Here is a 17,126-nt window from a genome sequence, read left to right as displayed (position 1 = left end):
GGGGTCCGAGTCCATAGGACACTCAAAGCTGCTGCGCAGGTTGACTCTGTGGTTAAGAAGGCATATGGTGCATTGGCCTTCATCAACCATGGGATTGAGTTTAAGAGTCGAGAGGTAATGTTACAGCGATGAAGGACCCAGGTCATACCCCACTTGGAGTACCGTGCTCAGTTCTGGACACCTCACTACAGGAAGGATGTGGAAACTATAGAAAGGGTGCAGAGGAGATTTACAAGGATGTTGCCTGGATTGGGGAGCATGCCTTATGAGAATAGGTTGAGTGAACTCGGCCTTTTCTCCTTGGAGCAGCGGAGGATGAGAGGTGACCTGATAAAAGTGTACAAGATAATGAGAGGCATTGATCATGTGGATAGTCAGAGGCTTTTTCTCAGAACTGAAATGGGTAACACGAGAGGACAAAGTTTTAAGGTGCTTTGAAGTAGACACAGAGGAGATGTCAGGGGTAAGTTTTTTTACACAGAGAGTGGTGAGTGTGCAGAATAGGCTGCCAGTGACAGTGGTGGAGGCGGATACGATAGGATCTTTTAAGAGACTCCTGGATAGGTACATGAAGCTCAGAAAAATAGAGGGCTGTGGGTCACCCTAGGTCATTTCTAAAGTCAGTACATTTTTGGCACAGCATTGTAGGCCGAAGGGTCTGTATTGTGCTGTATGTTTTCTATGTTTCTATGAGATCTTTTTTATTTAAAATCAAGTTGGAAATATTGCGCAGGTCTGATGGCATCTGTGGAAAGGGAAGCAGAAATGATGTTTTGGGTCACATCTCATACAGTTTAAAAGCTTAAAATATCAGTCGCTGTTTACTTATATCCATATCTTACTTCAGGGGTCGATCAACCAAGCCTATCTTCATTCAGATTGCCAAGCAAGTTGTGCAGCTCAATGCCTCAGAACTGAGGCTTCCATCACGAGCCTGGAAAGTGAAATTGATTGGAGAAGGAGCTGATGATGCTGGTGGAGTATTTGATGACACAATTACTGAAATGTGTCAGGTAAGTTTTGGTTTGCAAAATATTGCACAGTATAGAAAGCATCAAAGCAAACCATTCAGCCCAAAGGTTGATACTTGTGTTCATGTGTCCTCTGTGCCTCCTCCCAGTTTGCTTAATCTCACCCTCTCAATGTGGCATTCTGTTCTTTCCTTCCAAAACTGAAAAACGCTTAATTCCCAGTGCCATCAGTTTTTTGCTCATCAGCTCAGCCTGAAGCTAATAGTGCTATCTACCTCATTGGCTCTCTGAAGAAATAAAATAAAAATATTGCAGCCTCTTTGTAAAGTTCTTAGATCCATGCACATCCTCATTGTCTTTGTCCACCCTGAGGTAAGCATTTTCTCAAACTAATTTCTGTGGTCCCATTTGGGCACCTCAAGTACTATGGAGATGGGCCTTTCAGATGTATTGTCTCCAGATGTCTTTTCAAGTGAATAATTATTTTGTGCCCCTTTCTCTGTAGCGGACAATTGATCTGTTATCCCCTTCAAGGAAGTCCCCAAATGTAGTCATTGATGTTTCTTGACATAATAGCATGTCATAAAAACTTCAATCAGTGGTGTCTCCTTGCCTTATTACCTAATCATATTCTGAATAAAATCTGGTTAAGTGTGAACTTGTTTAAAATCTGGTGTCCACCTCATTCAGTAAGGAGTTAATTGTGATCATAAATGGAAGGAAAGCAATGCTTTTCTAAGTTCTCAACTTTAACCTTCCATCTGACAGCAAATAAGCTCAGTTATGAAAGGTAAAAAGTTGCTTTTCAAACTATTTGAGCAACTTCTTGAACAGTCCAACATTATGTTCTTATGTTCTTACAGTTTTACAACCACATCAAGAAAATATTCTCAATTTTATTTAATATGAAATGTGAATAGTTAAATAACTTAGTTCAGTGACAGCAACAATTTATTTGAACAACAATTTAATTTCTATTTTCAATTTCCAGGAGTTGGAGACAGGAGTGGTTGATCTACTGATTCCAACACCAAATGGTGTTGCAGAAGTTGGTAGCAACAGAGACAGGTAAATTGGATGGTTTATTTATAATTATGAAAGCAAGGAAAACTATTTCCATTAAAACTCACCTTTCACAATCGTAGCACATTCCAAGTAAGCCGGATAGCGCTCGAGAGAGAGTCATTTGCAAGGACATGGAGAAACTGTGAGAAATGGCATTGATAGGATTGAATGCTGACTTTTGGAAGTAACAAATGATCATCATCTGTGTCATAATAATTCTTTGCTTGTAAATATTAACAAGTTGCAGTGACGCTACTGGCCATGAAGTAATGTAATGCCAGGTTTGAAGAATTATTAAGATACTTTAGAATTTGAATCAGATTCATTATCACTGACACGTGGGAAATTTGTTGTTTTATGGCAGCAATACAATGCAAACACATAAAATTATAATAAATTGTAAAAATAAATAGTGTAAAAGAAGGAATAAGGATGTAATGTTCAAGGACCATCCAGAGATCTGGTGACAGAGGGGAAGAACCTGTTTCTGAATCACTGAGTGTGGGAATTCAGATTTTTGTACCTCCTCTCTGAGGTAGTAACAAAAAGAGGACATGTCAGAATGGTGAGGAGAATTAATGATGGGTGCTGCCTGAAGATGTCCTCGATGGTGGAGAAGGCTGTCCTTGTGATGGAACTGGCTTGAGTCTACAACTCTCTGCATCCTCTTGTGATCGTGTAGCTTGGAGACCCCATTCCAGGCTGTGATGCAATCAATCAGAATGCTCTTCGCCGTATACAGAAGTTTGTAAGGTTCTTTGGTGATACACCATTTCTCCTCAAACTTATGACAAAGTAGAGTTGTTGGCATGCTTTCTTCATGATTTCATCAATGTATTGGGCCCAAAATAGATCCTCAATGATGTTGATGTCCAGGAGCTTGAAAACTGTTCACCGTTTCATTCACTGACCCCTCAATGATTAGCATGTAATCTCTCAGCTTTCCCTACCTGATCTCCACAATCAATTCTTTGGTCTTGCTGACACTGAGTGTGAGGTGTTTATTATGACACCACTCAACCAGGCAATTTACCTCACTGTACATATCCTCCTCAGCATCTGAGATTTCACCAACAGAAGTGTCATCGGCCAATTTACCTATAGCATTAATATTTTCAAATAGCACAGTGGATTCCGGTTAATTGGGCCATCGGTTAAACAGGGCAGCACTTAAGGAACAGAAACAAATAGAGAAAATAGCTGGGATTTCCTTTGTTTATTTGGGACACTATGCTGCTTAATTGGGACAGGAGACTGTTGGCAAACATTTTCTAACTAGTGTCAATCGTGTGCACTTATGTGACCATTAGGCACTTCACTGTGCTTACAGTGAACAGTTTTTAAATAGCATCAGTTGCCTGTGTTTGCATTCATAGCAATAAGGCAATTCAGAACTGTTTTGCTCTCTGTGGTTTCAAGCGTTCAGGCTTGGAGATCCCAAAAGGGGCTGGGAGTGAAAATGAAATAATTTCACCACTTCAGCAAGTTAGAAACTACTAGGAACTTGAAGATATCGACAGTCATCTTGATTATTACGATGAAAATGAGGATATGGAGGATGCAGTCATCAAAGGGATTGTATGAAGGTAGACCCATTATCTGCACCAGGTATCTGCACTAATTTTGATCACATACAGTCAAAAGAACACGGCAGCGTACACTGGATGAATTCCTCTGTTAGGAACTAATACACAGATTTACAGTACTGTATTGGTTTGTGTTCTGTATTTCATTTAAAATACAAGATATGTTTTCCAGCTTCTCTTTTTATACCTTTAACTATTTCCATAGAACTATGGCTAGGTAGGGAGCCACTTAATTTGGCCAAAATGTACTGTTCCCAATGAGTCCTAATTAATGAGGATCTACTGTATAATGTAAATAATTTTAGACAATTTGTTAAATGCAAGGCCCCACAAATATCCAACAATAGTCAGTCACTCTAATAAGACACCCTTCTTTTGCCGTGGTATTTTTTTACACATTTGTGAGAGTTCAACCAAGTTGTTGATACTACAAACATGAGAAAATCAGCAGATGCTAGAAATACAAAATAACACACACAAAATGCTGGAGGAACTCATCAGGCCAGGCAGCCTCTATGGAAAAGTGTAAACAGTCAAAAATTTGGGCTGAGACACTTCATCAGGACTGAAAGGAAGGGGTAAGGAGTCAGACTCAGAAGGTGGGGGGAGGGAAGGAAGTAGTATGAGCTAGTAGGTGATAGGTGAAACTGGGGGAGGGGTGAAGTAAAGAGCTGGGAAGTTGGTGAAAGAAATAAAGTCTGGAGAAGGGGAAAGCTGATCTGAGAGGACAGAAGGCCATGGGAGAAAGGGAAGGGGGGAAAGCACCAGAGGGAGGTGATGGGCCGGTAAGGAGATGAGATGAGAAAGGGAAACAGGAATGGGGAATGATGAAGGCGTGGGGGGGAGATACTACTGGAAGTTCAAGAAATCGATGTTCATGCTATCAGACTGGGGGCTACCCAGAGAAATATAAGGTGTTGCTCCTCCAACCTGAGTGTGGCCTCATGGCAGTAGAGGAGACCATAGACTGACTTGTCAGAATAGAAATGGGAAGTAGAATTGAAATGGGTGGCCATTGGGAAATCCTGCTGCTTGTGGTGGATGAAGTGAAGATGCCTGACGAAGCAGTCTCTCCAGTCTACATCAGGTCTCATTGATATACATACAGGAGGCCACACCGGGAGCACCAGATACAGTAGATGACCCCAATAAACTCACAGGTGAAGTGTCACCTCTCCTGGAAGCACTGTTTGGGGCCCTGAAAGGTAGTAAGGGAGAAGGTGTGCCACTTGTTCACATATCAGTGGGGAGGGACAAATAGTCAAGGGAGTTACGATCCCTGCATAAAGTGGGAGGAAAGGAAAGATGTGCTTGGTGGTGGGATCCCGTTGCAGATGACAGAAGTTACAGAGAATCATGTGCTGGACATGGAGTCTAGTGGTGTGGTAGGTGAGGACAAGATGAACTTTATCCCTGGTGTGGCAGTGGGAGGATGGGGTGAGGGCAAATGTCTGTGAAATGGGAGAGATGTGGGTGAAGGCAGCATTGATGGTGGAGGAAGGGAAGCCATTTCTTTGAAGAAGGAGAACATCTCAGTTGTTCTGGAATGAAAAGCCTGATCCTGAGAGCAGGTGTGTGAGACAGAGAAACTGGAAGAAGGTAATGGCATTTTTACAAGTGACTAGGTGAGAAGAGGCTATGAGATAGTCCAGATAGCTATGAGAGTCACTGGGTTTATAAAAGATATCAGGAGGCAGACTGTCTCCAGAAATGGAGACAAAGAAATTGAGAAAGGGGAGAGAGGTATTGGAAATGGACCAAGTAAATTTGAGGGCAGGGTGGATGTTGGCGGCAAAGTTGATGAAACATGGGTGCAGGAAGCAGCATCGATGTAGTATAGGAAAAGTTGGAGAGCGACGTCAGTGTGGGCTTGGAACATAGACTATTCCACACAGCTGATGAAAAGTCAGGCAGAAATCGAACCCATGTGAGTACCTATGACTACACCTTTGGTTTGAGGAAAGTGGGAGGAGCCAAAGGAAAAATTGTTGAAGGAGAGAACTGGTTCTGCCAGGCGGAAGAAAGTGGTGGTGGAGGGGAACTGGTTGGGTCTGTTGTCCAGAAAGAAGCAGAGAGCTTTAAGGCCCTCCTGATGGGGAATAAAAGTGTATAGTGACTATACATCCATAGTGAAAATCAGATGAAAGGAGCCAGGGAACTTAAAGTCATTGAAAAGATCAAGTATCACAGAACTGAATCAGGGAGGATATAACAGAGTTGAGGTATGCAAACACAAGTTCAGTGGCGCAGGAGCAGGCAGAAACAATGAGTCTACCTGGAGAGTCAAGTTTAAGGGTTTTGGGTAGGACGTAGAAATAGGAGGTGCGGGGTAAAGGAACTGGGTGAGGTTGGTGGCAGTGGATCAGAGATCCCCAAAGTCAGTAAGGTCAGTGATGGTGCAAAAGACAATGGCCTGGGTCTCCTTGGTGGGGTCCTGTTCAGGGGGTAAGTAAGATGAGGTGCCTGAGAATTGCCATCTGGCCTCAGCAAGGGAGAGGTCAGTCCGCCAGGCTTCTACAGCATCCCCCTTATCAGCAGGTTTGATGGTCAGTTTGGGATCAGTGCTGAAAGCTTAGATACAAAATAACAAGGTGTAGGCATAAAATTATAGGAAGATAGAAAATTTAATATAAGAAAATCTTTTTCAGAGAAGTAATTGATATCAGGAATACCCTTCCTGTGAGGGGGAGGGGGTGAAATAAATTAATCCAGGTTTTCAAAAGGGTGGCTATCCGAAAGAGAAGAAACTGCCAAGCCGTGGTTAAAAGAGGAGCAGGAATGGGATAGATGGAACTGTGGTCTGGGTCACTGACATCGATTCAGTGGGCTGATTAGCCTCCTATCCAATAAAAATTTTTAACTATCAAAAAAGCACAAATATGACTGTAATACTGCTGTACTGCTGTCCTTTAAGTGACATACGGAATCTTAGTTTTGTGGGGAAACAAATTAAAATTCTCAAATTATGCCTCATTTTTCTCTTTCAGATTTTTACTAAACCCATCAGCTTGCACTGAAGACCACCTCCAGCAGTTTAAGTTTTTGGGAATACTGATGGCCGTGGCTATTCGGACCAAAAAACCATTGGATCTACACCTAGCACCACTTGTATGGAAACAATTGTGCTCAATCCCCCTCATCTCTGAAGATCTGGAGGAAGTTGACTTGCTTTACATTCGGAACTTGTTTGGAATCCTACACCTGGATGATAGTGGAATAACAGAAGAAAACTTCTTGGAGGTGACAGCTGTGCCATGTTTCTGATTGAATATTCTAACCCCTTTTCCCAAACGTGACAGCATTAAGATATTTGAACGATTGAAATAAACAGTATAATATTGAAATTATTGTTTTTTTATATTATGTCAGTTTCATGTACAGTAGAATTATGAATACACCTGCCTTCAATAACTAGAACTTCTAATATCTGTTGGAAGTATAGAACAGGAAGTAGATTGTTTGTATCAATGAAAGAGAAAGTTGAAGACTTAGTACGCTACAGTTTAGAGTTACTCCTGGAATTACTAGCTCTTCCCAAGAATTTCTGGACAGGAACATTTCTCAGGCATGTCCATTCTAGTGATCCAACCCCACATTCCACCTCCCCCATCCCCAGTCCCCCTCTTCTGACAATCCCCCAAGGCTTGAGTAGAGGCATCAATTTTCAATTCTCCCACCATCTCTTCCCACCTTCCACTTATCACCATCTGTAAAATAGCCAGTTATTAACCCTACCCTGAATCCTCACCCAAATTCTCAACTACAGTTCCTCTATCCTTCCCCAACCCAGAGCATAAAACAATCGTCCTTCCTTTTGCTTTAATAACAGCAGAAGCCTCACTTGTATCTATGTCCATCTTGTACATCTTTTTATGTTCAGTAGATTTTCATATGTGGTTTTTGTCTCATGTTTGATGTAATCACATTACCATTGCTCTTTTTAATACTAAGGACTTAAGCTTTACTAAGTTATCTGAACTGTGCCACACATCAAAGATTTACGGGATCTGCAGGTTTCTCTTTATCTTCTCTTCTATCAATCCCTCTACTGCATCTATAATCGCAATGAGAGTTGTCAGGCAAGCAGCAGCATCATCCGTCACTTAATGATCCTATTCTCTAAATGGCAGTTTAGTCTCATTAGTTTCCTATCCACTACATATTACTCATCAGCCTCTGCCTCTCCTGTTTATCCTTAACCCTTCTTTTTCATCTATCCAGCACTTTGGAACCATTCCTTTACACAGTCAAAATTGGAAGATTGGGTTAGGACCTACACCACACACATGTTTATCCTCCCTAGCAAGCTGATGTGGACCCAATGGTCTTTTTCATTTGACTTATGTCATCACATTAAGTACCTTCTGTAACTAGTCCATACTGTTAAGTTTCTCAACAAACCCATTCACTTTCATATGGACATTGTCTTCTTCATAATTAAAGGCAATTAAAGAAAACTCATTTTATAACTCAGCCATCACCATAGTTTTGGTTGCTAATCATTCCCACACATTATTTGGCAACATTCTAATACAATATGTATTTTATGCGTATGTCTAAAAGACACTTGGATTTCTTTTACCTTACCATGAAATCTATTTGCAAACATACTCCTCCATTTAATTTTAATTTTTCTTTATCATTAGTAATTCAAAGAGTTCTTGTTTCAGAAGAAATGTTTACTTTCTTTGAATGTGTTTATTATACACTTAGCCAAATGAACTTGTTTGTAGTTTACACATTTGCTCCATTGTGCATGTAATAACTGTTGAGGAATATAGTATTTGCCTTGATAGTTAAATTTAGTTCCTTTCACCATAAGTGAGTTTAACAATATGATCACTTCTCCAAACTTGTTTTATTCTATTAGATGATCCCCTTAGATTCGTTTGTTGGCAAGACTGCAGATGCCAAGGTTGTTCCACTAATTCCTGGAGGAAGCAGCATACCTTTGACTTTCGGAAACAGGAAGGAGTATGTAGAGAGAGCAATTGAATATAGGTTGCATGAATTGGATCAACAGGTGAGTATCCAAATGTTTTAAAACAGTTTTATTTTCTGAATGAACTTGTAGTAATAGATTTAATTTTATTCCAGTTCCTCTGTCATATGGAAGTGGTCTCTTGAACCTTTGTGTTATAGCACTGTATTTGCAGCTTGCGGTCATAATTGCCAAGAGCCCATTTGAATGTAGTTTGCACCATACCATAGTGATTAAGTTATTGCACTAGTATCCAGGTGCTCTTACTATCAATCCAGAGAAATTAGTTCAAATTCTACCACGATAAGAAGGAAGTTTCAAACTCAAGTAATTTGGTTTGCTGATATTGATTGAAGGAAACCTGCTATTCTGACCAGGAAGTCACTTCAGGTTGAGAAACAATTGGGGATCAATAACTTGGTTACAACATCTACGTACTATTTATATACAATTATATAAATTCGGAATTTATAGCATCAATAATGATGACTGTGTCGTTGCTAAATTATTGTCAAAATCTCTCTTTCACTGATGTCAATTAGCAATGGAAATCTGAAATCCTTTCCCAGTCTTGCCTTATGTGCATGTCCAGATCTACCAGTGTAATTAACTCTTAACAAGCCTTTGAAATGGCTCAACAAGTCATTCAGTTCATCCTGAATAAAGAAATAATAACAAGTGCTGATCTTAAATAATGCTTTGTATCAAATAGCAATGAAAATAAGAGAGACCTAAGATCTACACCGTTGTTAACAAGTTTTAGTTTTTTATAGTGATAATAATAAACTGTTATTTTATATATAGTTTATAATGATATATTTCAGCTCAGCATAATGGTGTAGACTCGTGTGACTGAACTGCATCTCTAGCTTTGATTGTGTTAACATTGTGCTGAAACTTATGCTTTATAAATGTTCAGTGGATATTCATTCTTTCATGAGCACCACCGCTCTTTGAATAGCTTTCTGCCACTTGTAAGACCTTGAATGAGAGAGCAGCTATAAAGACACAATTGCACGTAAACTTATCCACGCTGTACAAGAGGGAAGAAATTTGAGAGAAATTGAACTCGAAGGCCTGATAACCAGTTTTAATAATGTGTGTTACTTTGTTTTTGATCATTTTTCAGGTCACGGCAATAAGACAGGGAATGTCAGCCATAGTCCCTGTACCTCTGCTGTCTCTGCTTACAGAAAAACAGCTTGAACAGCTTGTGTGTGGGATGCCAGAAGTGAATGTAGAAACTTTAAAAAAAGTTGTCCGTTACCGTGACCTTGTTGAAAATCATCAGTTGCTGGGTTGGCTCTGGCAAACATTGGAAGAGTTTTCGAATGAAGAAAGAGTTTTATTTCTTCGTTTTGTCTCTGGTCGCTCCAGGCTACCAGCCAACCCTGCAGACATCACACAGAAATTTCAGATTATCAAAGTGGACAGGGTAGGTGTTTTGCAATGAAAGGCTACTCTGCTGCTTCATATGTATCAGACCATGAACATCATAGAACTGCATGGCATAGAAGGAGGCCTGTGCCTAAGCTATAAAATTCTTTGCTTTAGTTTTGTTTTCTGTTATAAATACATGTTCTTTCTGTTCTGTTGCTTTACTGTGACCTCCCTTTGACTGCTGTTCTCCCAGCGATGTGACATTTTAGTATTAACTTCTGTACATTTTAATGCTGGCTCATGCTGTGGATCTCATTCCCAAGGTTGATTTTGGGAGGTGGTGCTTTAGCACTGCTGGCCCACCACCTCGAGGGAGTCTTGATCATAAGCGGGCCGAAACTCCTGAAGACAGGTGGCAGATCAACTGATGATCCCACTGGTGATAGCACAGGACAGTTAACATCTTAGTCCACGTGTATTTTCAATTCTTTGTGAGAAGCTGGCCTGAAGGGATTTAATAAACTGCATCACCGAAGAGTCAAAGCAGGTTCTGATCAACAAGTAATGAACACTGGAAGCAATTAGATTCACTGGACCTTTTCTGTTGCAATAGTTTTCCAAAAGCACATTAGCCTTGGATAAAACTTCAAATTTGAATGAATGCACTCATGTTTATTTGGTGCTTACAAATGTACAGTGCATTAAAATTTAAATCTTAATTCTCCAAAAGGTTTCAGTTTATTTTGGTTAGTCTGATGCTACCATGGGCACCCACTGAACATGTGTAAGCAAGAATTTTAGCTTCAGGTTCCAAAGATCAGGGATTTCACAGAGAAGTATTGAATCCAAGCATCTCTAAATTATGATCTGTGAGTTGGCCATGCTGAAATAAGCACACAATTAAAAACAGCTGTAATTGTTATTGAATATTGCTTTCAGAGCATATCTAATTCCTTAATTTTTGGAGCTTGTGCAACACCATTCCAAGTGCAACTTTTGGTGAGGAATGTGGGCTAATATAGGTGCTTATAGCATTTGATGTTATTAAATTGCATTCATAAAGTGATACTCCTGTAGTTGTCAAAAATAGAATGTACTTGATATTTGTTGTAAGCAAATTGGGTTCTTAAAGGAATGCTATTAATGCTGTTAAAGGGGCTTCAGTTCATTAATCATCTATCTCTAACATATGGCCATTATGCAATTCATTACTTCATCGTCCTTGTATATTGTAACAAAAGCGTGGTTTGCTGTTACACTTGTGGTCCATGCAGAGCCTAGAAAAATGATTTTTCAAGAACTCATCATAAGAATATGTTTGGTGATGGTGTACAGTACTTCAGATTTTAAAAAAAACTACTCTTAACAGTCAGCCCCCTATAGATAAGATGTAAAAGCAGCATCACATTAGGTAGTGGAAAACTCTTGCGTGCAAAGATACGGGGAGATTTGTTTGTATAAGAAAAATGTTAAACTTTAACATTTGTAGTTGGCTACAGAGTTGGAAAATGTTATGAATTGTTGTCCACATATGTTGAGTGAAGGAAAATGTAGACACTTCATTTAGGTCAGATGAACGTATTAATTGTAATTATCAAGAGTTCTCCTGTGATGAACTAGGTCCACGGTAATCTTTCTTGCGGCAGTTCTGGCACAATTAGTAATACCTCAGCCAATTGGATATTTCTAACTTCCTTAACCCAGCGTTACTTGATTTCTTCCTGATGATTATGTGCTTTATTCTTCATATATGTGTTGTCAATTTAACATCTTTCCGGGTTGTATGGAGAGCCATTGGCCTCTCTCAAAGTAGCAGAATATTTGAATAAGCCAGAAAATTGGATTCTGTATTTACACTAAAACTCCAATAATCCACACTCCAATTGTTCAGAAATCCTGTTGGTTCACCAGATCCTAATTCCTAAACTCCCTCAAGCACAATGGGTTCCCTGTTTTCCATGCTCCCTTCAGTACACGCACTGTCTTGCAAACAGGCTTTCCCAGTTTGCATGATTCTTCCAGACTCCTGGAGGGTCTTGCTTCCTGCACTCTCTTCATTTGTCTATGCTCCCTTTCAACTTGCTGGATTTACTAGAAAAATTATACTATCACACTGTGTTACGCCTTAAAAAAAATCAGAAATGTGTTGAATATTAACTGTGATAACATCTAATCTTGAAAATCTCTTATGACCAAAGTCCCAAACATGCTGGATAATTGGAGTTTTACTGGACTTTGCGAGCGTTGGGCCTCATTCAAACTTTTGTCCATCTCAATTCTATGATTCCACAGTGGTGTTATCAACCATGCTGATGGGCCAAAGAGCCAGTTTGTTTTCTGCAATACTCTAGGATTCTACGCTTCAGCTGGGTCAATCTGCTTGCCTTGCACCAGTGCAGTGGTTGGACTAGTGATAATGTTCTGTTCCGTGATCAGCTGTGATCCTACTCCACAAGTAAACACTAGTCATTCAAGTGTGAATGCGCACGTGTAGAATCGAACACCTTACTAATACTAGATCCCATAATACTAATGCACAAAACTCAAACAGTATTAAACAGTTGTGGGAATCCAAGCATTTTAATAGCTGGTATGGCAAAGTGCCTTTCTTCAAAGGAAAATTAATTTTAGCAGTTTGCAAGCTACGCATCTATGATTTATTGTATACAACAGTTTGCTGTTGATTGGGAGATATGCATATTACTGCAGCTGTGCTGGCTAAATAAAAGTTTAAGGCATATGTAACTTTTGCCACTTTTGACAGAACTGACCTACTTTGAGATGCAAGGTAAGGCTGCCCAGTTTAAATATAATGCTTCAATTAGCTCTGAATGTATTTCAAACAAATGTGAGCTCCCTAAATTCATGTTACTCCTTATTTTGAAAATATGTGGGCTTGGAAATTGATCTGAGCCATAGGAAACATTCAGAAGGGACAATGGATAGCACTTTCACTACATTGTTGGTCAAAAGCCTGCCATTGCAAAAGTCTGTAATGTAAGAAATGTAAATTCTGTAATGATAAGGCTGATATAGGGGGATTGGGACATTTTGGATTTTGGGGTAGGTACAGGAAGATCAGGACCCGAGAAGGAGAGGGTTGTGTGCTTTCAGGAGATTGTGTTGTGTCCCAGAAGAGTAGATATTTTAGCGAACTAAAAGAGTACAGTATAGGGCAAAACTGCTCAAGGTGCATCCCCGCCCTCCAAAACCTTTCAATGGTGCTGTTGCAAAGACAACTTTACTGTGAAAACACTTTCAGACATGCTCAATAATGGTTCCTCCTTAGAACAGTGCAAAACAAAGAAATATGAACTAATTTTCTGGACAACTTTCCAAAGGATCATTGCACCATTCATGACATTTTTTTATATTATTAACATGAAGAACAGGAATTACAAACAGAATACCATGTCAATTTTTTGACGTTGGGTTTTCAGGCATAAAAATTGTGTTTCTTGCAGGCAGTGAGTAAGCAAACATGCTTTGTTTCTGGATTTCTGAATTCTGGTACTTGTTTCTGGTCAAGTGTTTGTACCCAAGCATACGTATGACATTGATGCATCAGAATGGGTAGTTTCAGATGTAACCAAGTATCTTTTCCATCAGGTGATTAACCTTCAAGTTTAAAAACAATTATCTTTTCTTTCTTTCTTTTCAAATCTTTTTATTATTTTTTTCCAAAATGTCATAGTCATAGTCATAGTCATACTTTATTGATCCCGGGGAAAATTGGTTAAATAAACACGAGTACATCGAAGTAAACAACACTTATAATGTTTCAAGAAAAAAAAACATTATATAAAGTTTTTAAAAATTTTGTGATGAAAAAAAAACCCTACTAGGCAAGGAAAGTGGGGAAAAAAGAAAAATCCCATTTGGTGTTCAACCCCAGAGCCATGCGTCATACATAAAGCTTCTAAAGATAAATATCAAACCGCCAGCAAAAAAAAAGTACCAAAATATTTACAATTAATCTTTTTACTGTACTTCAACATTATTACTTTTTTATTTCATTGTGCAGCCTGTCGATGGTCTTCCCACTGCTCAGACCTGCTTCTTCCAGCTTCGACTACCACCTTACTCAAGCCAGCAGGTGATGGCAGAACGTTTGCGGTATGCCATTCAGAACTGCAGATCAATTGACATGGACAACTACATGCTGTCAAGGAATGCTGACACTGGAGAAGGTTCAGACACTGAATATTGAGTGCTGCTTTCTTCAATACCACCTGCAAATCAACTTTTCAATTAATAGAATCTCAGGCAATTTCATGAAAAAATACAAGCAACTTAACACATAATTTTTTTTAACTGACATTTTCTACTTTATGGGATGAGCATTTGCTACCTTACAAATTTTACATAAAAATGTGCTGGTGTTTTTAAAGAAAACTAATTAATTTGATTTTGTGCACTACTGAAAATCAGGAATTGCTTACATCCTGTAAAATTGTAGAATCATGTTTTTGTAGAATGCATAATGCACATGGTACACTGAATATGTCCAGCACTTTGCCTACCTTAAGCATCTTGTGTACAGGATCAGGGTGGATAATTGCCAAACAGTAACCTGATTATGGAAGCTTAATGAGGTGAATCCAATTCTTTTGTACTAAAATAATTTTCCATATCACACTGAACAATAAAGGATCTGGGCCATGCTAAAACATTCATAGCATCTTCTTCTGTGGCCATTGGATGTTCATAGCTAGTGGTGACTGAGGAGGTGACAACTAAATATTTAAAATCTTGTCTCCTGGTGTAAAAATTTAATCAAGTTATATTGCAAGCATTTTATAAAGCCACTCAGTTCAGCAAGGTTGAAAGAATTATTTAACTTTCACCAAAGGAGCATTCTCTTCAGATTGTAATAAAGTGTGCATTTTTGATTTTAAAAGATTTGGGATGCTTATGCAGGAAAATTAATTGGTAAGGACTCTTGATGGAAGCAGTAGGAAGTGCTTTTATAAAAAGAACTCTGGAATTCCTGGCGATCAAAAATGCTTCTGCTTGTCAAGGATTTTAAAATTTTTATATAGCTCCAGAACATCAAAGGATATCATTTGATGCATTAAACAAATATAGAAAGTATAGAATGTAGAACAGTTCAGCACAGACCATGCCATTCGGTCCACAGTGTAGTACCAAACCAGCTAAAAAGCAAATCAAAAACACCCAAACACTAATCCCTCCTACCCACACCATGTCCCTATCCCTCCAACTTCCTTACATCTATGTGCCTATCCAAATGTCTCTAAAACCTCGAATGTATTTGCCTCTACCACCATACCAGGCAGCGTATACCAGGCATCCACTCTCTTGAGTAAAAATCTTACCCCTCACATTCCCTTTGAACCTACCCCCTCTCACCTTCAATGCATTCCCTCTGGGAGACAGATGCTCTCTGTTCACTCTATCTACGCCTCTCATAATCTTATAAACCTCTGTCAGATCTCCCCTCAGCCTTCGGCAATCCAGTGAAAATAACCCAAATTTATCCAGCCTCTCCTGATAGCACATGCCCTCTAATCCAGACACCCTCTCCAAAGCCTCAACATCCTTCCTACAGTGGGGTGACCAGAACTGTATGCTGTACTCCAGATGTGACCGAAACAGAATTTTATAAAGTTGCAACATAACTTCTTGACTTTTGAACTCAAATGTCTCGACTAATAAAAGCAAACATTCCATTACCCTTCTTAACCACTTCATCAACCTGTGTAGCCACTTTCAAGGAGCTATGAACTTGGATCCCAAAATCTCTCTGCTCAGCAGCACTCTTAGGGACCTTGCCCTTAACAGAGTACTGTCTCTTTGCATTTACCCTACCAAAGTGCAATACCTCACATTTATCTGGGTTAATCAAACCATTTCTCTGTCCATATCTGCAACTGATCTATATCATGCTGTATAATCTTCTACACCCTCCACAGCTCCACCAATCTTGTGTCATCCACAAGTTTACTAATCCACCCATCTACATTTTCATCCAGGTCACTTATATATATCACAAAGAGCAGAAATCCCAGCAGAGATCCCTGCTGAACACAAGTCACTACAGACCTCCAGCTTGACTAAGTCCCTTCAGCCAATACTCTGTGCACAAGCCAGTTCTGAATCCAGTCAATTTACCATGGACCCTATGCATCTTAATCTTCTGGATTAGCCCCCCCCCCCCAAATGAGGGACTATGTTAAGCGCCTTACTAAATCCATGTAGACAACATCCATTGCCCTACCAAGCTGATTAATAATCATTCTATACTGATCAGCTTTAAAGACTTTTCAAAAAAAAATCAGCAAATCAATGAAAATTTAATCGGTTTATTATCAAATTAATTTAGAAAACATAAAAATAAAATTTTAACAGTATTTTATTCCCTTCAAATCAGCCAGTGATCAATTAAAAGATAATACAGTGTTCAGGTTCAAGAAAATACTACTATCTTAATATGGTTAAGCTCTTCACTGCATAATAAAATCAACTTTTCAGCCATCGACTGCAAAATGTGAATAGAATGTTACTTGTTGAATGAGTAATAGATCTGCTGAAAACTGAAAAATAGCATTTTCAGAGCTTGCTCAGGAATTACAGTATATATGATCCCATGATGATTCTGCAATAATGTTATCAAACTTGTTCCATGGAAAATTTCATATAGTAGCAAATATTACAAAGTGAATTTGCAATAATAGGTAAACACTTCATAAGGGTGTCTTTAGGTGGTAAAATACTGACCTGAATTGTAGATTAGTCTGTAGTAGATTTCTGTTTTACTCAGAGAGTTGTGAATGCCTTTAACGTGGTATGGTGGTAGAGGAAAATACATTAGAGGCTTTTAAGAGATGTTTGGATAGGCACATGGATGTCAGGAAGATGGAGGGATATGGACATGGTGTAGGTAGGAGGGATTAGTGTTTGCGTGTTTTTGATTTGCTTTTTTCTAATTCTTTCAATCTACTGCTGGAAAAGTTGAAAGAATTAGAATTGTCTGTAGTCTGCTATTCTTGGTTCACTGACTTTAATGATCTAAATTCAGTTTTATGAGCTGTTATAAACCCTCACCCATTTACAGGTATTGAAACATTGGTAGTATTGGATATGTGTGCTTCTAATCTTCAGTATTGATTTCTGGGATCA

At 39.1% G+C, this 17,126-nt stretch overlaps 1 protein-coding gene across 6 annotated transcripts in view; it reads left to right on the top strand.

The window, feature by feature from the left end:
- The window catches only part of LOC140194958 (probable E3 ubiquitin-protein ligase HERC1), a 299,092-nt gene extending 282,278 nt beyond the window's left edge, over positions 1-16,814 (top strand). For all 6 annotated transcript variants that reach the window (XM_072252425.1, XM_072252428.1, XM_072252427.1 and 3 more), the window contains 6 exons: positions 848-1,013; positions 1,963-2,039; positions 6,610-6,862; positions 8,493-8,645; positions 9,733-10,038; positions 14,008-16,814. In XM_072252425.1, coding sequence (XP_072108526.1) covers positions 848-1,013; positions 1,963-2,039; positions 6,610-6,862; positions 8,493-8,645; positions 9,733-10,038; positions 14,008-14,193 — 1,141 coding nt within the window. In that variant the 3' untranslated portion in view covers positions 14,194-16,814. The remainder of the gene's footprint in view (positions 1-847; positions 1,014-1,962; positions 2,040-6,609; positions 6,863-8,492; positions 8,646-9,732; positions 10,039-14,007) is intronic.
- Positions 16,815-17,126: the final 312 nt, after the last annotated feature.

The sequence above is a fragment of the Mobula birostris genome, chromosome 3 (genome assembly GCF_030028105.1).
Source record: "Mobula birostris isolate sMobBir1 chromosome 3, sMobBir1.hap1, whole genome shotgun sequence".
NCBI classification, from domain to species: Eukaryota; Metazoa; Chordata; class Chondrichthyes; order Myliobatiformes; family Myliobatidae; genus Mobula; species Mobula birostris.
The sequence above is the reverse complement of the archived record's forward strand: the minus strand, read 5'-3'. Positions and strand labels throughout refer to the sequence as shown.